The sequence below is a fragment of the Dermacentor silvarum genome, chromosome 3 (assembly GCF_013339745.2).
Source record: "Dermacentor silvarum isolate Dsil-2018 chromosome 3, BIME_Dsil_1.4, whole genome shotgun sequence".
Lineage (NCBI taxonomy): Eukaryota > Metazoa > Arthropoda > Arachnida > Ixodida > Ixodidae > Dermacentor > Dermacentor silvarum.
Window position 1 is genome coordinate 193,343,315 of NC_051156.1, and position 21,195 is coordinate 193,364,509.

Consider the following 21,195-nt stretch of genomic DNA (forward strand, 5'->3'; position numbering starts at 1 on the left):
ATTAGTCGAAGATAATGCCAGTTGTCTTCCTAGCAAGTTAATGGAGGAAGATGAAGTGACCGGAAAGACAGAAGGGACATAAGACGAGACGAACGCTTTGTCCAGACATCGGCAGCTTGAACTCAAACTGAACTTGTCATTCTGATTCCCATGTTCTTGTAAATACAGTAAAAATATAAGATGTTTTTAACCACTCCTGAATGTGGGGCCAAGGCCTACGACCTCGACTCCATCGTGGGGCGTGAATTCCTACGTCTTCGGACGCCAGGTCGCAACAGCAGCATAGCCTGCGGGTGACCGAATTCGTTTAAACAGTTCGGGGTTATTGTTGTAACAAAAACCTTGACGACATCATACTTGGTATAGTAGGAATCAAAGAATCCGTTTTGAAATGCGCATGAAGAGTAAGACACATGTTACACACGCATTAGAAATTCCGGTAGAACCCATCTCACGATGAATCGACGTTAATGAGATAAGCATTCAAGCAATGTATATCGACATACCGTATTACGAAAAACAACTTTATTTAAGATATGTAGTTGGTCATCCTGAGATTTCCATTGCTTCTGCTATATTCCACATAAAATGAATTCGGGATCGGCCCACCTTGCTATCACACTCGCTCGCCAGGGTCGGCCATGACCATTACGGCATGACGACGACTGTCTGATCACGAAACAATGCCTATAATAGAATGACGAAAGAATAATATAATAATAATAATAGTAATATATGAAGTTGTACGTGCCAAATCTGTACGTGCCATTTGATTATGAGGCACGCCGCAGTGGGGGACTCCGGATTATTTGGACCACCTGGGGTTCTTTAACGTGCACCTAAATCTAAGTACATGACGAAAGAATGACGTCCGCGGAATGATAAAGGCGGTATGACGACGACGAGATACCGACAGTGCGATTACGAATCTGAAGTGATCACGAGGGTACAACGACGATAGCGTGACGATGTCGACGTCATAACGTGTGTATGACGACAATGGCGTGACGAGTACGGTACGATAAAAATCGAATGACGAAGTTGGAATGACAACGAATGCAAAGCGATGATGACTGTATTGCGACGACGACACAACAACAATGGGAAGACGTTTTCGAAATGATGAAGATGGTATGACGAAAGCGCGACGACGGCCTGACGAAGTCGGATGACAAAGCTGGAATGACGACCATGGAAAGACCACGGCAGCATCGCAACCACCAAGTGGCTCAAGCTAGTAGACAGCTTGGGTACTGAGCGAGAAAACGGTTAGAGACAGGCCGGACACAGATACCGGAAAGTGGACGAAGTATCCTAAGAATTCCAATCGCATTAATACAGTTGGTGTCGTTGTATGGCAAACCACGGGTGTTATTGTCTTAACATTCGCATACCTTCTGCTGTAGTACGTTTGCTAGGGAGCGGATGTTATAATTCCGAATAAAAGCTTTGGAGATTTGTGTCATAGCCACATCGTATTGGAGACTTACTGTCGCCGATGCGCCGTATTCTGCTAATCGCGTTTGTTCAGTCTCCGCTAAATGAGCGTGCAAAATGCTTTGGTAAAATGTACGAGTGTAGATAAGAGTTGAACAGTGCGAATGGGTCGCGCAAGTTTGGGGAAAGACGAGAAGGTCGATCTGCGCTGACTGTGTGTTGGTATCAATACCATGTTTCCGTTTTCTTCGGCTATACTTGTCAGTGAATAAGCAGTGATGAAAGATGTATTAAGTGCGAACCAAGACGTCATTTTATGTAGATAACAGACTTTTACGCGATTACATTACTTAGAATCATCTACATTGCTTGGTAGTCTTGTAATTGATAGATGAATCTTTTTACTCAGTTATGCTTACTAGCTCTTATTCAATTACCTTTATGTAACCAGTTACCTTGTCGACGTGACAAGCTGCAACAGGCGACGCAGCTTCGAACACTTGAATTTTGCGAGAGCTACAGCAGAAAGCGCACTGCTGGCATCACTAGCAATCTTGTGCACCTCTAGGTGTTAATGGGTTACAACACCACTTCCTTCAGACCGCACACCAAGCGAGGTTTCAATGTCGCTGATTATGTCTTCACAAGAAACAAAATTCTTCACAAAAATTCCAAAAAGCAATTTTTAGCTATTATAAAGGAGGTTTAAGGGCTGCAGCTAGAGAACGTCCTGAAAGAGCCAGGCCAGTTTGTTTAATTTGCTGTATTTGTATTTAACTGGGTGAGATGTCTGTGCGCCTTTCAAAGCGCCGAAAATGTGTTTAAGCACTGCTATGCCTCATGCCATCTCACCCCTGAAGAAGGAGGCGATCGGGCTCCGAAACGTCGGGTTCTTGAAGTACATTTTAGTTGGAGTTACTTCTCTTTAATAAAGTTAATGACGGTTGAGAGGAAATGAACTTGAGGCAATCAATCAATTACTTTTAGGAATTGCTCAGCTATATTCATGGGGCAGTAATTGGTCGCTGTAATCAATTACATTTTTAATTAAGTAGTTGAAATTGTAATAGTTTAGTCTTTTCTGGGAGATTTACAATTCTTAAATTAAAGTGGGAATGGTGGTGTCCGCATCGCACACCTCAATGACGGCTCCTTGAGGAGTCCTGAAAAAGATCGCGGGGGCCATCCTTCCGCGTGCTGAAAGTGCCAATGCGATTCGGGAGCCTAAAATACTCCACGGTCGGCATGTCTTAGACACCACCTAAAGATACACGGCAATGGCTATGCTTTGCCCAAGCCACGTTTTAAACAAGCCGAACCATCCATATCCCTGCAATGCCTTTGCGGACACAGTACCGGTTAGGAAACTGGCATAGATGCCTTATATTGATTGAGGAAATATTTTATAAAATTACATCCGTTAATCTAACCACACCCTGCGTGATCTATCGTGCTGCCTCCGCACTTTCTACGTTGCCGCATACTATATTCCACGGTACATTCGCCCTGCTGGCACCGATATTTCACCGCTCTTTTTACACGTGTCATCTGCTTTTTGCTAATTATACCCCATAAAAGAAGCACTCCTTCTAGTCATATACAGGGTGTTTCAGCGAACACTTTTAAAATGTTTTAATGGTTGCCTGTTGAAGATAGCACAATTCTAGTTAATTAGCTGGTCTACTTGAAGAGGCGGACATTACTTGCAGAGAAAAATTGAAATGTATAATTCACTAATTAACAAAAAATCGCAAATTACTTTTTAACTAATTACATTATGGCGCATATTGCAATTTACAAGTTCTAGCCGTGGAATTCGCAAGGCGGATCCACTTGGGACGGATTCTCAGGATGACACCAATTTCGAGATATTAATTCCCGAACTTTGCGGAGAAATGCATTGGTCTTCTAGTTATTTTCTTAACAAAACGTCGTTTTATGCATTGAAGCACAAAATTAACCGGAACGCGAATGCATTTCTCCGCAAAGTTCGGGAATTCATATCTCAAAACTTGTCTCATCCTGAGAATTCGTTCCAAGTGGATGCAAACTCCACGGCTAGAATTTGTGAATTGCAATATGACCCATAAGGTAATTAGTTAAAAGCTGATTTAGTAATTTGTTGTTAATTAGTCGATTGTGCATTTCAATTTTTTGTGCAAGTAATGTCCGCCTCTTGGAGTAGACCAGCTCATGAACTAAAATTGTGCTATCTGCCGCAGGCAACCTTTAAAAGCTTTTGAAAGTATTGGCCCAAACACCTGGCATAGACACCTGTCGAATGCATCGCCTGCCTTTGTGCACAACTGTCACCCCCTTCGTGCACGTCCATTTTGTTTCTATTGCCATTCACATAAGAACGTAAATGTTTGAGCTTGACGTTAGATAACGTGATGTTAGAGATGGTCGGGTTCCAATCGGATAATTTCCAAGCCGAATGTGGCAGGTGATGATGATTCCGGACGCGTGCAAGCGGGGTAAGAAAGAGTCGACAACACCTATTGCCGTAAAGCGTGTCGCAGATGGCGCATTATGAAGGACTACACGGGAAGTAATAAACCTTGTAAATGCTCTTGTGTCATGCTGGTTGCTCATGGGATTGCTCTTTACGTACGGCGACTAATTATGAAAAATTTATCACAATGTATAAATAACCTCTTACGCGCGCTTTCATGAATTCTGTGACGAAGAACATAAAGTATATAATTGTGATATAAAACTATACCAGATACAACACATGTGCTTCTTTTCCTTTCACAGAACTGCAATGAGAAATTACATAGGCTGGGTAATGGTCAGAGGCATGGCTGAAGCGGCAGGAACTCGTCTTCACGCATACTACTTAGAATACAAAAACAAGACATATATTTCTGGGCTTCGTGAAGAAAAGAGAGACAATAAGACGATTTGCGTACATCAGCTGCTCCAGCACAATGTCATGTACACTGCATCAGCATATTTTTACAGTAAAAATAAGTTTGACAACGAGTCAAAGGCAGAAGTAAGTATGCGAACTGGAGAAACTTTGAAACTGCGTCATTATAACCTCATATTCCACTCATTTCTGACAGGTAATGAAGATCTGGAAGTATGTGAATACTACGTTTCAGTACATAATTAAAAATAACAGCTGGATGTCCAATGAAACGAAAACAGCAGTGCTTAAACGGGTAAGAGCCAAGTATGGTCATTTAAAGCCATACATACACGTAGATTCCATGACACCTTCTGTCTAACGGTAAAAAGAAGTCGTCGTCGTCACGTGCTACCATAGTCTTTTCGCGTACTATTTCCTCAGACTTTAACCAACCTTGCAGACTCTGCAGCATTTATTGGCACAGTTCTGCTGATCACTTTGTTGGAACAGGTTCACCAGCCATAATAACTTTGACAGAAAAACCATGCTTTGGCAATTTTCAGGCAAAATGAGCTCAATGACGCACGCTGAGAAGGATATATATGCAGAGCGAAAGTTACAGATGCGCTATTTAAATATTCTGCGTAAATGTTTTCAAGTTCAAGAGTTCAGCAACAGTGAACGTTGTGTACGTGAGATACAACGCGAGAAAGTACTATCTATAGGAAACCAGCGCTGGCCAGGAGGCGTTATGGCAATTTGTTTGCCCTACTACATTACGCTGAGGCCATCTGATAGGGACGCCAGAAAATTCTTTGGTATCTTGAACTATGAGAGGCGCGCGCCTGTATCGACGCTCGATAACGCCCGGCGCATGTGGCCGGCATTTGTCCGTAGCAATCGGCCTTCCGTGGAGCGCCTGCGCACACACTCTAGCCTGCCGAAGCCCAGTCAGGCCAGGCGCTGGGCACATGTGCCTCAAGATGGGCGGCGAATTTACTGACGCCAAATGAAAATATGTTCGACTAAAAACTGTTTTCATCGCTCGCTAGGCTTTGCGTTAGGACGCTGCTGTTGCCACTCAAAATTTCAGCGCTGGTTCCTTACAGCGCTTGCTCTAATTACATAGGAGAACGATGTCGTATGCCCGGGAATACTGGAAGGCGAGATTGGCTACGGATTGGCGAGAATCGTTAAATAATCCACGCTAGTGGCCACAAGCAAGCTGGTTAGCATACAAGGTCGAGCGCGAAAATCGTGTGCAAAAAAAAAAAAAAATAATAAGGGGGGGGGGGGGGGGGAAGAGACAGGTCGTGCGCTTTAAATGTCCCTACGCAACCTCTGATAGTTAAAGATTTAGTAGCGCTTCCCCTGTCGAAGAAATAGGGGTAAGCGAAGCTTGTCATGTGTTTTTCGGTGCTCCTCCGAGCAAATTGCACTGACGAGAGTACCACGTTGTGCTCGAACCCCAACCGGTCGCACGCACTGAAGCTGGCTCCGAAGTTCCGGTTGAAAAACTCGCGTTGAAACCTGGCCATCGCACCGGGGAAGTTGGCGCTAGCGTTGTTGAGGCGTGCACCAACGTTGTCGGGTTCCTGGAGGGCTAGACGACGCTGACGTTTGGCCTCAAGATCGCCCACCCTCAACTCAGGGTCCATGGCTTTTCGCCGATGTTTCGCCCGGGCTTCGGAAGCCCTCACGCTAGAATCAGAACGTCGACGACGAGCCCTTTGCAGAGCGCATTCATCCTGGATGGATTCCCATGAAATTTATTCAAAATTAAATCTGTTCGAAACGTAAGACAATAAATGGCTCATACCCCCTTAAGCTCATACACCCGTAAACGTGGCCTCCCCATTGCGACGACAGAAGAGAAGTGAATTTCTACGCTAGAATGATTAGCGGCAACGCAGCCAGCTGTGGAAGCAGACGACGAACGCGGGAACAGTGGCACGACCGCGTGCCGACCACCTTGTGCAGCTGTGAGAGCAGCTAGTTTTTTTATCGTTACTACGCCGGTGCAGGCTAGCGTATACACGATTGCGTATACAAGCTTCGCTTGAAAACGCAATCGCGTGCTATTTTTCGGTTTTATTGCGATAGCAATTATATGGACGCCTCAAGCGGATTTCTACCGTCGGCGTCGCCGTGAGGTTCCGTATAAAGTCCAAGGGCGATAAAATCGTCACCGCGTGCCGTATGTGCGAGTGAAAGCGCGCGGGGGACGCACGCTATCACGGAGAGCGAACGGACGGCGGAGTGCAAACGTGACTTCCGTCGCGCGAAAGGCCGTGGGGGTATGAGAAGAAGAGAGAGGGGGGGGGAGGGGCGACGCTGTGGTGCGGCACCAAATGCGTGTCTTGCAACCGGGCGCAAGGGGAACTGGCGACGCAGTCTCCCACGCGAAAGGAGGAAAACGGGAAAGCAGCGCGGGAGGGAGGGGGGGCTTCTACTCTGCCAACAAGTTCATTCTTGTACTTCGCGCTGGTACGGGCTGCCAGTGTTGTCGCGCGCACCGTATCTTGCAGGCGATCTCCACACGGCTCTGACCTTTGTATGCGCTGTGCAGTCGGCCACTCAGTTTCCGTTGAAGCGATAGACCGCACGAACCTTCGCTCACTGCGGCGGCTGTGCTTGCTGCCAGCGTTTTGACAGTGGTTGTCCGCGGTCATCGAGTGTGATCTATTCATGTTTGCTTGTGTGCGCTGGCACCACGCTTGTTAATTCAGTTAGTAAGCGAATGTGCAGCCGATAAAACTACTATCCCTACTCCTGAATAGCTCTCTACTAATTTGCTATCGCAATTGATGCTTCACGTTTCGAAACGGCGATATTTTTTTCAGTCTCTACCACTTCGTTACGCGAACAAGATCGGGAACGTGCCTGTCACCAGGGTAAAAGCTGCGGATTTATCCATGTACAAGGAACATCAGTTCCGAATCGTTTACCAGCCCGCCTTTGCCATGCAGGCTCCCCTCCACTGTTCCTCGTCGTGTCGCTTGCCTGTCGTGAAGAATCAATCGATTTCACCTCGTCTTGTGCGCTTTGCACTGCGCATGTGGCTTCGAAAGGGTGTAGCCAAAAAGTGCAGAGTCATGATTATGGAAAGTTAATGGTGTTTTCTAAGAAGAAAAAAGTGGCAGAGTGACGTTCGTACTGACGTTCGTACTGACGTAGAGTCCGTGTATCTCTTGGACAAGTACGCGGCGACCCCTCACGGAAATGTTTTATGAATTTGTGGTGAACTCCTAGTTGTTTATTTGTGAGTCGCCAGAAATTCATAAGAAAGTCAATACAATATGCCAATCTATTCCATCTTTAGCTCCACAATTGGCACTCTTTTTAAGAATACACATAAGGCTTTCCTTGTGAAAACTAAACAGACATTATCTATTGTGCCTTATGGGTAAACATATCATGTTTTTCAGTATTAGCTTCACAACAGCCCTTTACTTAAGAATACAACTACATAATTGTATCGTAGTAGTAACTGATAAGGCGTGGTTGCTCAAGGTAAGGTCACCAAATTCTGTCTTCTATGGTTTATAAGTTGATCCAGTTTAGCATGCGTTTTAGAGGCAGTTTATGTATGTGCTTTTAAATGAGAATTACTTTTAGTTAGGAGATGGTGCCTGTTTATAGGAAATATTGTTTATAAGTTGATCCACTTTAGCATGGCTTTTATAGGCAATTTGTGTAGTGTGCTTTTAAATGAGAACTACTTTTAGTTAGGAGATGGTGCCTATACAATCGTTCCAATGAACCTCGGGCAATCGGTGGCTGAATGATCGATATTATCCTGCCAAAAACACGGATACGGCAATGCCTGCGGTCTTATAGATTTCTTTCTTTAATGAAAATGAAGAGCTTGAAAAAAGCTTCCAAAGTGCAAGTGCCCGAACTTCAGCCATGTTAGAGACAATATAACTTCTTTCGACCGGAGAATAATCCCAGTGCACCAACTGAGCACTTATACGTGCCATCGGTGCATTTATTGTCAAGCTTAAACAATTTCGACGAGGAAAAAGGCCTTTAGAATTTAGCTTTAGTCATTGTGGTCTCAATTAAAGTTTTGTTTCCTTTGTACTGTGTCCTTTCAACACTGAAGAAGTGGCGAGAGTCGAAAACACTTTTCTCTGTATAATAGAGGTAGCAATTATTGTAGTTTCTAGTTGGGCAGTGTAAGTTCACCGGTAGTGAAAAGGCGCGAAACGTAAACTGCGTAAACTCCAGCGTATACACTGAATGCTACTGTTCACATCGGGATAGAGGAAATGAAAAGGCCTTAGGAGAAAGTGAAAAAAAAAATGAAAGCGTAACAAAAATTGATACCGTCAGTGATGAACACTTCATTCCAACTTGTCACTTTCATTTTATTGTTTACTGTTAATATTATGAAGGACACAACGACAAAGAGATTTAAGCTGGGTTGTTGTAGGTGAACGGTGATGGTCACCGTACAGCACCACCAGCTCAGCATAGATAACGTCAGCACTGTGTCCCTTCAAACGGAAATGCTGAAGTTTATGGCATCGAGAATACGAATTTTATAAAGGCCTCTCGTAGATCAGCGCACCACTAGAAAGCAGCAGCGCTAATTAAGGACAACAAAAACAATATACCGGCAGAACCCATCTCATGATGAGTGTCGATGTTAATGTGATTAGCATTGAATAAATGTAGTCTTACACTGGACTCACACCGCAAAAGCGCCTCATCAATGAGTCGGGTTGAAAACTCTCGAGTGGACGAAGCCCGGACGAGGAGCAGGGGGATGTCATACTGGGGCACTCAGTAACACTGAGAAGAAAGGGTAGACATAGAAACGACAACATACCGCGCTATGTTGTTACAATGTCTGTCGCTGTCTTTCTAACCCTATTGATTTTCCCAGTATGACAGACCAACTTGGCCGAATCACTGCCTTGGTAGGGGCATGGCGACGACCGCCCCTGTCAGTGCCTGTACCCGCCAGTCTGTACGCGCAGCAAAGCTGAACAAACCATCAAAGAAGGTGCAGAGTTAACATGGCTACCAGAACGGATAAAGGTACTGCGAATGGTTAGGTCCAGCAACACAACTACAACTATGACAGAAACGAAACCGCCTTAATGTGTATCAGCACGCAATAGAATACAACAAAAGAATGTGCACATGAGCTTTCAGGAATGGTAAAAAAAATCTGACCTATTTAATCTCAATTATTAAAAAATCAGGAAACGTCGCGACGTTTGGCCGTCACGACTAGGTCAAGTTGGTACATGGGATATTTAGTCAAAAGTGGGGACTGTTCCGCTAAATTCGGGACGGTAGGATGGTGTATGCATCTGGGATCCTCTCTCGAGTTTCTCTTCGTAGGAAAAGGGTTTGATACGCGGATATATATATATGTATAGGCAGATAGATAGATAGATAGATAGATAGATAGATAGATAGATAGATAGATAGATAGATAGATAGATAGATAGATAGATAGATAGATAGATAGATAGATAGATAGATAGATAGATCAACTCCGGAAACTTTACAAAGCATCCTATATTCATGCGAATCGTACTAAAACCAGAAGAAAAACAACATTATTAACATTTGGCTCTAACGTAGCTTACGTTCCTTCATTTCTATATCTAAATAAAATGAAACAACAATGGGTCTTTCATTTCCCAATTACAAAACCGTGGTTAGTTGTTTACATACGTCTGAATCCTGTAGTGAGAAACCTTTTAACACATCATGCTAATAGGGTCCATAAATGAATATTTTTGTCGCGTTTTGCATGTGCACATCTGGTGTTTTGTAAGGATTAAGACTTCGGCCTTATTTTTTGGCTCGCTATGAAATGTTTTCCTCCATAAACGGCGACAACATTGACGGCTGATGTCGAGGTAAATTATTTATATTTTGCTTGCAGCTGGTTGAAATGAATGTCGTAATGGGATATCCTGACTGGTTGTTGGACGAGGCCACCATTAATAACCTGTACCAATTCGTAAGTTTTGCGACGTTCGTATACCTCTTAAACACATAACACGCACAAGTGCAATAATAAGCCTATGCTGAACCGCAAGTAACTACAACAGTAATTGTGTTAAATCTTAAGAATTAGGTTTTGCATTGCGTTAGCTGCCATAGTATTTCGATATGTGCGTATCCGTATATGAGCGAACTACATGACGAGCTCAACGTGCTAACAGTTTTCTTCATCGTGCGCTGTTGTACAGTGGCTATGGCGCCGTAGAGAAGTGTAAGTGAGCACAATTTCGCATATGTATTCTGTGGACATCTTGCGGCTCTTCGGTGAAGTTCTGGTGCATTATTGGTTGTCGATGGTGTTGATGTATTTGTGCACTTGGTGTCTGAATAGTAACTGTAGAGTGGAAATGGTGGTCTTAAAATATAATTCTTTACTTACGGCAATGCATTTATCACTACAAGAGATGTTGAAAATATCCACCACCGACTCTAAGACGTTTCTCCACACTGCGCTGCATATTGTTCAACACTCGGTAGATGGCTGCTGGAGTTATCTTCGCAGTGTACTGGGTAATGGATGTCTGGAGCTCCTGTGGTGTGTGAGGATTGTTCTCATACGCCCGTCCTACTGCGAAAGTGAGCTCATACGCCCGTCCTACGAAGGCTACTGCGAAAGTGAGCATGAAATCTCTATTTATCTGGTGTCGCAAAAACTGATTGTAAAAGTGGTTGATCCGACGAAAATTCGTTAGCAATAACCCTTCGCAAGCATTAAGTAACAAAGAAGAAGCCTGACGAACGCCACGGGGCTCCTTAACGACGCCTAACGCATGTCACTTCTCGCCTAATGTTCCGCTTTGTATTTTGCGTCAATCGTGTACGTTCACTTTTGTACGTCTCCTTGATCTTGTCTTTGGGCGACGTTCTTCAGCTCGACTTTCCATGCCACTCGCTGACGGCATTGTATCCATTTAAAACTGTACTTAAAGTGTACTTAAAGACACGCGCCTTCACAGGACATGTCTGAGCCTGTCAAGCGCCACTGGCAGAGAGAGTGAGATTGTAGAGAGGAAGAGAGTTCTTTTCTGCAGCCCTTTAGGGAGCACGTCTCAGCGCAAACGTCACGGCAATAGTGCGCCGCGGCGCAGTTCCTTGCAGTGCCTCAGCACGCGAAATCTGAGCTGAGCGGACCGGACAGTGTGCTCAACTAAAACTGTTCAAGAAAAAAAAATTTCGGCAGAAACCATGCCACAACGACTGTCAACGGTAATACGATTAGCGTTCAAGCAATTTAGCGACCCACTGTATTGTTAAAGTACTACGTTTATTTACCTTCTGTAGTGGTCATTCTAAGGCTTTCCTTACTTCGGCTATATCCGGCACACTGTCTCTGGTATCGGCCTACTTTGGTATGGCACTCGCTTGCCGAGGTCACCCCATGGGGTTGACGTCATGGCGACGCATGTATGACGATGACGCAGTGACGCCGATGAAATGACGTCGACGGAACCATAAAGACCGTATGACGACGGCATCAGGACAATGAGATGACGATTCTGAAATAATGACCATGGTATAAACACGACAGCGTGGCGACGACGGAATGGGGACAATGGGATGACCAAGAAGCTGGAATGACGACCATGGCGCGAGTATACGATGGCACATGGAGGAAAGAAACAAAACAAGAGAGGCCCTGACGTCACATTTTGAAGCCGGAAGTGCGGCCATGTTGGTGTGCCATCTCCCTTTGCGCCTCCAATCAGGGTTTCGGCAGCTCGCCGGAGCAGCTAACTTTGAACTTGCATTGTTACAAGCCACCGCAAGTGTGTGTTGCCGACGCGCTTCAAAACAAAGCCTACGAAACTTCTGTAGCAGTTTTAGTGAAGCAGACGCACTCCTGTGTTTTTCCGTGGCACGTTGAAGAAGACGACGAAGACCCGCGCCGTGATTGCTTGAGTGTATCTATTGCTGGCTGACACTCACACTCACGGACCCAAAACACTACTTTCAAGCTTACACACCACACTGCAAAGTCAGCTTTCCTCGCGAACAAAAGGTGCTGCGGGAAAGACACCGGCGGAAAAATCATATATCCCTTTGCAGAGACCGAGAGCAGCCCCAAAAGCTTCAGGAGCGTGGTTGCTATGGCAACGTTGACATTTGGGGTACCCGTCATAGTGCTCCTTTGCGAAAAACAGCACGTGACTCCCGGCACACTTTCTTCAATACATTCGGGCTGACCGGGGCCTCTCCTGGGTTTCCTTCGATCCTCCATGATTTCGCTCCCATCGAAATGCGGCCACCGCGGCCGGGATTGGATCCCACGATGTCGTGCTTAGCAGCGCAACGCCATAAACGCACGGAGAAGGAATGAAACGACGAGGACGGCATGACGAAAGCGGGATGACTAAGGTATAATGATAATGATGGTACGACCACGATAGCATTACGACCACGGGCACATACATACCTAGTGGCCCAAGATAGACAACTTGAGTCACTGGGTCAGCGTAAGAGTCTAAATAGATAGATAGATAGATAGATAGATAGATAGATAGATAGATAGATAGATAGATAGATAGATAGATAGATAGATAGATAGATAGATAGATAGATAGATAGATAGATAGATAGATAGATAGGCTCGAAACGCCTTAGGTAGGCCAACGCACGCTCATCGCATTAAAACCCATGCACTCGGATACGCTTATATTGTTATAGTGGACGTGTGCGTTAACCATACGACGGTGCTTTTAGTGGCCTACAAAGCGAGGACAACGAGGTTTCGGTGAACACTGGTGTAGCTAATATTACGCTATACTCCTTCTTTCCAACTTGGAGTATACGTCACAAACTGCCCTTATGACGTATGGGTCGTCCCCGTCATGATATGAAGAGAAAACTGAAGACACCGTTGAAAATTGAAAGCACAGAAAAAAAAAATGGCAGGGATCAAGTGCACATGAGCAATGGTATTGAACGTAAATTGTGTGGGAGCCTTCAGATATCAAAATCTATGAATGCAATGATTACCAACTCGACGAATAATGTTCAGTGATTCCATTGTATGCTTGTGTGTACAGGTTCCGAGCATTGACAATGGAAGTTCGTTCGTCGAGCACTACTTCTATCTTCGAGAGAATGACCACTATCAGAAGCTTCTTAAGCTTACCTCAAAATACTTCAACAAATCGTGAGTATTATAACTTCCTTCCAAAGGAAAACGCTTTTTGAATGCTGCTCTTCTGTCGAAAAGGAGTACTCGCCTATGTGAAGGACACTTATTTTAAATCTAATAAATGTATTAAATTTGATGAAATTCTTTAGCAATGATTTGACGTCATGAGTAGGGGACATCATAAAGGCAGGGCAATTGTACTGACATTTAACGAAGACGCACACATTAATTTTCTCACTTTTTCTCTTCAGGAAGATCTGTGAAATGTAGATGAATGTGTTCATACTGAACTAGTACTACAAGTTATTTTTTTTCGTCGCTTGCAGATTTTGCCAGAGTAAACTTATTACGATGTTCAAGAATGTGTCCTTGCTTGTTTTGTCTCTTGTTTCTTCAGATACGAGGAAGTTGTCCTGAAGTCACACGCGTTTTATGATGAAGATACAGATACTGCGGGTATGAAGAATTTCAGCAATAACAATCCTACACCGATATGATTTCCTTATTACTAACATATCCTAGACACACTTTAAAGTTTGAATTTGAACTTTAAAATTAATTTTCCGCTCCAAGGTACCCGATGTAGCTGGCTACAATATAGGCTTAAGGTTCACTCTGTTGTAAGGTTAACTTCCTAGATATATAGGGACCATCATGGGCTTCCAAATTATTCTGGGTTGCATTTTGTGACTGACTACAGCTGGTAGTCCTGTACAGGGAAAGAAGAGAGCCCACTGTACGAATAAAAAAAATGCAGACGATGTCTTGCACGGAAATTGCATTTGTGCCCACGACAGCCAAATTGCGCCCAGTAAACTAAAGTGAATTTCGATATCAGGGGTTCTGGCTATCGTACGTGCCAGCGCTTTTCCCATAATTCCTTGACTATCCCTCGCAAGGTCACTGCTCTATCAATGCCGCCCCTAGTCTACATCTAAGCTTCCACGGTACACGTAATTTCGTTACCTACCATTAACGAAGTAGAAAATGGCGGATAAAAAACTGCCAAGTTCCTTCATATCGTCACGCTGTTTCTGAAAATGTTTTACGTTGAGACTTGCTTTATGAAGCATTTTCTGTTACAGCATATCCAGCTGCTTCGCTTGTAACTCATTTTAGAAAGCCTCCTATACCCAGGTAAGTTTTACTTGACCAATAATAAAACAAACCAATGACGCAGAAAACAAAGAGCTCAATCATTATTTCTAATTTCAGGTCCGTTAACTTTGGAACCATTGGAACAATTTTTGGACAACTATTGTCTGCAGCGATGGACAGATACGACAGTATGTGTCGCTTCTGCGTGTACTGTAGCTTTTTTACGACCGGTATTAGCTGAAGCCAATATTCCTTTCAATGATTATAGAAATTCCTTAGTCAAGGGGGCGAAACCAGTTCGCCGATTAGCGCCACAGAGGACCGACTAGGCCAACACTACTGACCTGCCCATGATTTACTGTCGGCATCAACAATACGACGCACAAATTTACATCTATAGCAGCATGAAAAAGAAAAGCGCAACTTGGACGACGACAGGGATGTGCGTGCGTTCACGACGGTTAGGTGAATCGATCAGTATTGTTGCCACAAAAATTGAGATTAGCGCAGCACTGACAGGAAACAAGAACGAAAAAGCAAAGCAAGCATAGATAATCGCCGACGTACCACTATGAATTTTGTTGGGAAAATACCCATAAATATTTGTAAGTAATAACGCCAGATGTGGTCGAAAAGCGGTTGAGATCATTCTTTAAACAATTATAACAACACCTCCATACCGATTCTGTACACGTGCTGGCAAAGCACTTAAACTCGTTGTCGCTAAGATGGACAGACGACTGTCTCACACAACCTCACCTTTTTTTTTCTTCTTACGTGAAAAACAGATTATTTCGAAAAACGAAATATGAAGAAGCAATTTCGCTTGCTGTCGATGAAAGCGCTTAGCATATATCATATGGGAGGTGGTTACTGTGTTGGCACTATCTGTTATGGGTGGCACTCCCCTTACTACCGTCCGTTACGCATACGCGGCAGCCAACCACTACTTTGAGCATCACTTCCTCAAGGACCAGCTCGGAACCACGTGAAGAATCTTTGACTAGAGGCACAGCGTCTCAACGACAGCGCCTGAAAACACTATAGCTGTCGTGAAGGAAGGATGCGAGAACGCTTCCTTTGCCACGTGCCACCGCATGGTGGCACGGCCGTGGAATACCCAGTGATGCCACCGGTACCAACGCACAGTGGTACAGTACCACCGTGCGTTTTTTACACCTCCGTTAGACTGCACTATCATCGGAATCGCCCCACAAAAGCGGGCAGACAGTGACAAGAAAATCGTGCTTAGTTCCCAAAGATATATATGCGCTTTAAAACTGCTGATGGTCATGAAAACAAAGTGAGATGTATTTTTGTTAAACAGTGAATACCGGTGCTAGCTGAGCCTATAACGTGAATACATTTTTTTCCTGTTCCCAACGTATGTTTTGCCACGTGAAAGGGGTATAGGGTAAGCAATGCCTACCCTTCATTTCGCAAGTTTTAACACGTGCCTCAACGGTCAACAATATTTAGGATAGATCCCATTATCAGGTAAACATACCGATCAAAGCAATCCGCGTTACATAAACACTGCATAGATTGGCACTGCCTACACAAAGGGCTTCTATGCAGGATACAAGAATTCAGCTCGTAGTCCACTGTGAGGAATCCGATAAACCTGTATAAAATACCTCCACTTATACTATGGCACATATTCAAGCACGCCGCGGAAATCTCGTAAGAAAACTGCAGGTCTTTGATAGAAGACCGCTATCGTTTAAGAAGAGCGCTGAGTGTTTCAGATGCTGCAGAATGTTCTGGTGCCCTCGGCGCCAATAGATTTGATTACTCGTCACGTATTGTATTGTAGTGTGTTCCCATTACAGCTGCTTTGTAGTCAAAGTCACGACTTGGAGCGTGTTTAATAAAGCAAATTCTGAAACAGTCACTCATTTCTAAAACAGTCAAATTGGTCATGCCACAATTAGATGATTTGCAAATAGGACCTGCTCAACGAACTGTTGCTTGGCTAATCGGTTAAGCGTGAAATACAGACTTCGTTAAAGCCTACAAAGCTGAGCGACACGCCTGAAAAAATAGGGTCCTAGGAAAAAAATATCTTGCGATGTCATTTTGGCGAGCAGTATTGAATTCTGCAGCGCACAGCTATTATACGCCTTACCCGAACTAGCGAGAACGGAGATGAGCATACCAGAAAGGGAGAGGAGGCCACAGAGTGTCATCACTGTAATTGAATAGAATTGATTGACAGTGTGCTTCTTGTTACATCATCATAGACATACTTACTGTTGTTTGACTTAACACCCTAGAAATTAGTGTTTGCTTGTATACTTTCGTCTTCACCACTTCTGTAGGTTTCTGTAAAGAATTCATAGTAACATAGTTAAGGTCTGTGGTATAGTATTATATAGAGGGCGTTACTAATGCTTCAATACTGAATCCCCTCTAGTGAAACTCTAATTAATGAACTTCAGACACGCTGCAAAACATTAAGCATCCATTTTCATTTTATGCAGGAAAGCGCATAAACGGCAGCGTCGTTAAAACAGAATTCTGGGATGATCAGACAACGACAAGTTTCTGCAACAACTCCAAATGCCTGAACAATTCTGAACAATGCCGTGACAAAGAAGTAAGTGAATGTTTATTGTGTTACATAGCAATTCAATTCACTTTTGAGTACCTATTCATATAACGTTCAAGTTAAGAAATTACTGAATTGTTGGCTCGTGGGTAGGCATATTTAGGGGTTTCGTTGATGGCATTAGGTTATTTAATTTGCAATCAGGTAATTACAGTCTTGCTCTCATGGTATAACATTGGCCATCGACATTTTGTTTCAGAATACAACTAGGTAGATATTAGGTAGTGGTCTGGGTCAAATAATTATAAGTCCTGACTGGCGAAAGTATAACAGTGTACTTTCTCTTTTTGTATATAACAGTAAGCATATATCCTTCGGGGCTCCGACATCGTCCTTATATACTTCTGTCTCAGGGCTTGATTTGTTTGTTCATTCGTAGGCCTTTTGTTTGATGCGTTGTCCTGTTCATGTCATTTCAATCACCCAATCTGAAATAACAAGCCCCGCATGTAGCGGGGCTGATGTCTTCAGGCACTATTAAACATTAAAATATATCTCCTAAGCGATTTTAGGACCGGTATCAAGACACGTAAGAGTTGCAGCATTTTAGCTTTTGGTGCCTGAATCTGACAGCTCAATGAACATTCTGCATGAAAATGGCGATAAAGAAAGCACCCTCCGTTCCTCGTTTATGACGAGGATATTGGTCGCATTAACAGATTATATTGAAAAGTCTGGGCATTTGGGCAGTTTGCGACTGAGACAATCTGATAACGAATTACCTGCATTATCTGCACTTCTGTGAGGAACGTTTCGTCGAAGGAACGTAAATCCTTTATGCCCTTGCGGGTATGGTGGGTACGAAGTGCCACTGTCTGCGCACTTTGTGTTTTCTAAAACAAACGCATAACGAGCCATATAATGAATGCTTCTCATTGTCAGGCATCGTGGCTTTTTATGATACAGGCATGCTACCATTGAGATAAACCATCACTCTGTGGATATCATGGACTAACTTAGATTGAGATAATTGAATTCGCTCCTCGACGACATAATGAGGAACACATCGCCAAATAGTGACCGTTGAGCGGCTGTTTATGTAAAATAAGACGCGTAATGAAAAGCATCAAAATAAACGAGAGACACGTTTGCAGTGGCGATAATTATTATTGCGACACATTTAAAGCCATGTTCAAGGTTTCATGACGCGTGCATGCAGCATGGTCTTTTAGTTGCGGTAGGCACAGATAATACATAAATATCTTTATTTCTATTCATTTAACAGCATTGTTACAGTGCAAGCCATCAGAAGCTACACGATTACGTTGGAGTACGCGTATCGCACAAGGTTAGTATGTTTGTTACGAGCGATTTCGTCATGGATAAAGGTATAAATGTCCAGGAAAATGAAAAATAAACTAGAAAAAGTGATGATGGGAAAGCCAATTAATTTGCATAGACATATGTTTATATGTCGTGGTGCAAACGACGTAAACAGTACAAAGCCACCGTTACGCAATAAGCATTATTCCACTTTTTTTTTTTACCGCGCTTCCGGAGATCTCTTGTAGAGTATGAAAACAGACCCATTCGGCACTTACCTACATTTAGGGAGTAAGTCGCGATGTACTCATTCATGAGAAATTGTTAATTATTGATTCACTAAGAAACTACAAATGAAGAACCACAAATTGAAAACCTCAAGAAGCGTAATTCAATCAGATAGTAATTACCTGATGGCGTCAATTACGCCTAACAGAAACAGCTTGGCTGTCATATAGACTATATAAGTTGTGACCCCCCAGGATTTTTTTGACGAGCAGAAAAAGCTCAATACGCGAACGAGTTTGGAATAAATTTCCACTGGAATGCACCCGCCGCAGCCGATGATCAAATCTGTGACGCTATGCGTAGCAGCAAAAAGCGGTAACCACTCAGTCACAGTGGCCTATCGAAAACGTGATGTGGCGCTGGGTAATTTTGTCTTGAGTGTCTCACCCTCATTTAAGAAGTATTAATGACAAGCGTGAATGTGGTAAATAATTCTGCAACAGTGGTTGCTCACTATTGTTCGTTAATATTAGTATCATTGTAGTACATAGTAGCACTGGTACGTGACTATATTCAGTACCAACAGCAAATACCGGGTTTGAATAGACTAAGGTAACTAACATTGCATCACTGTTTTTGCAGGCACTAGAACGAAGCAAAAAGTACTACACGGAACCATTTCTACTAAATGATACGAAGTTGGACACCGAGGACAAGATATTCTTTATCTTCTTTGGAAGTGTGAGTAAAACTATGCGTGCTCGCTCATAAATATTAATTGCTCTTGCTTTTTGAAGCTTGTTTTTGCTTTATAAAACGTTGCTTTGCTTCTATGAAACATAACCGGAACGAATGAAGCATATCGAGGCACATGAAATTTCCACGATGGCGCTGACAGACGTCTTCCCTTATGAGTCAGCCTTGAAGCACGATACAGTAATGTGCGATAAAATCAAGGGCTTCAACGCTGTATATATTCGTATACGATGCGCAGTCACAAAACAATGTGGCAGCATATATTCAACAAGTTATCTTTATTATGCGAAATGAACTGCAGCAACTAGCAGTGGCATAGCTACAAAGTTAGACAATTGTGAGCGCATCGATAATACTTTGAACGCTTGCAACGCTGCTCTTTATCGTCGCATGCCCCTTTAAGTAAATCAAGATTATGCTTTTTAGTGGAATTGTTTAAAATTATAAATGTCGTTACTTCACAGCTCTACTGCCCGTACAGTGTAAATGAAAAACGATCAAGTGATGTCAAGAACACCGTGAACCTTGTCCAAGAAAGAGCAGATGCCGAAGAAATTTCCTTCCCAAAAAGGTACTTCCCTGAGTGTTTGTGCTGTCGTTCGAGCCGTAGGTGATAGCGGTTTTTGCAGTTCGTCGAAACAATGTTATCATTAGCGCGTGCTAGAAAACAAAAATACTGGTAATGTAGTGTTTTTGCTACGCCATAGCCTTCATGTGTACCACTTCGTTAAAAGGACGCTAAGTAGGTTCGTACACTAAATCAGTTCACATTTATGAAACATTCCTTCGGAACTTTGTTAATTTCGTTGTTTTAAAGTTGCTAATATGAAAAAAAAAGCTTACCGTCAAGTCGATATTTCATTTTATTAAATTTCCCGCGCCACCGCAGCGCCGGTACGTCAGTGCGACGTTCGGTATTTCAAAAATATATTTAGTTTGACGCTTATGGCTCTGCAAAATTTCAAGAAACTTGCATTATTCCTTCTCTGGCACATTAAAAATGAACTGTAGTCCATCGTTACTGGCAAAAAAAAAAATGTGGTTGATCCCTCTTATATAGGAATCGGTATAGAACACGAAAGTGAAACATGTCTTCACAGAAGTAGTGTAATGTTTATTGCACATTGATATATAATGTCTATTGGTGTTTTGTGGCTAAAACGCCCTTAGGCGTTGATGCACCCACGCTGACGCCTGGTGGCACGTCTCCTCCATCACGACTACCAACGTCGATGACCATGAGCAACCGTCGTGCATATGGAAGCTGCACTACGCTGCACACGCTAGCACAACGCGAAAGACGAAGCACGTAACTGACACACTAATACAACGCGCAAGACAAAGCACGTAACTGAATCGTCACCGAGTCAAATCAGCGCGTACAGCGCGTCGTAATTGCAGCCTCCGCGATCAACTTCAGAAACATTTTCTGAGCTAATTGCGGAGGCCACGCTCCGCTGTGCTGAGTACGGTGAACGCCACCTAAGTGGCGTTGGTAGTGCTTCTTGATGCCAGCGTCCCTTCGAATGCTGGCATCGAGGCGTCGTAATGCTGAGACCACCGAAGCGTTCACTGTCGGTGCGCGTTAGTGTCATAATGCAGTACTTCTCTTTTCTGCTCGTAGGCGGCGGCACCGCCCCGAACAAGAGCGCGGGTACACGGAGGAGTGTTAGATATATAACGCGCGTCTGTGTAGCTCTCTGCAAATGCGTTTGTGGCGCAATGGGTTAAACGCTCGGCAATCTATCGTCGCGGACCGAGAGGTCGTGGGTTCGATTTCCAAATTTTGCA

At 43.6% G+C, this 21,195-nt stretch overlaps 1 protein-coding gene across 1 annotated transcript in view; it reads left to right on the forward strand.

Moving 5' to 3' along the window:
* Positions 1-21,195, forward strand: part of LOC119446383 (neprilysin-2-like) — a 54,737-nt gene that overhangs the window by 30,163 nt on the left and 3,379 nt on the right. The window contains exons 9-19 of the mRNA XM_037710804.2: positions 4,198-4,438; positions 4,509-4,607; positions 10,206-10,283; positions 13,354-13,463; positions 13,846-13,904; positions 14,534-14,585; positions 14,664-14,734; positions 17,030-17,145; positions 18,383-18,445; positions 19,291-19,389; positions 19,869-19,975. Of these exons, the coding sequence (XP_037566732.1) occupies positions 4,198-4,438; positions 4,509-4,607; positions 10,206-10,283; positions 13,354-13,463; positions 13,846-13,904; positions 14,534-14,585; positions 14,664-14,734; positions 17,030-17,145; positions 18,383-18,445; positions 19,291-19,389; positions 19,869-19,975 (1,095 nt within the window). The remainder of the gene's footprint in view (positions 1-4,197; positions 4,439-4,508; positions 4,608-10,205; positions 10,284-13,353; positions 13,464-13,845; positions 13,905-14,533; positions 14,586-14,663; positions 14,735-17,029; positions 17,146-18,382; positions 18,446-19,290; positions 19,390-19,868; positions 19,976-21,195) is intronic.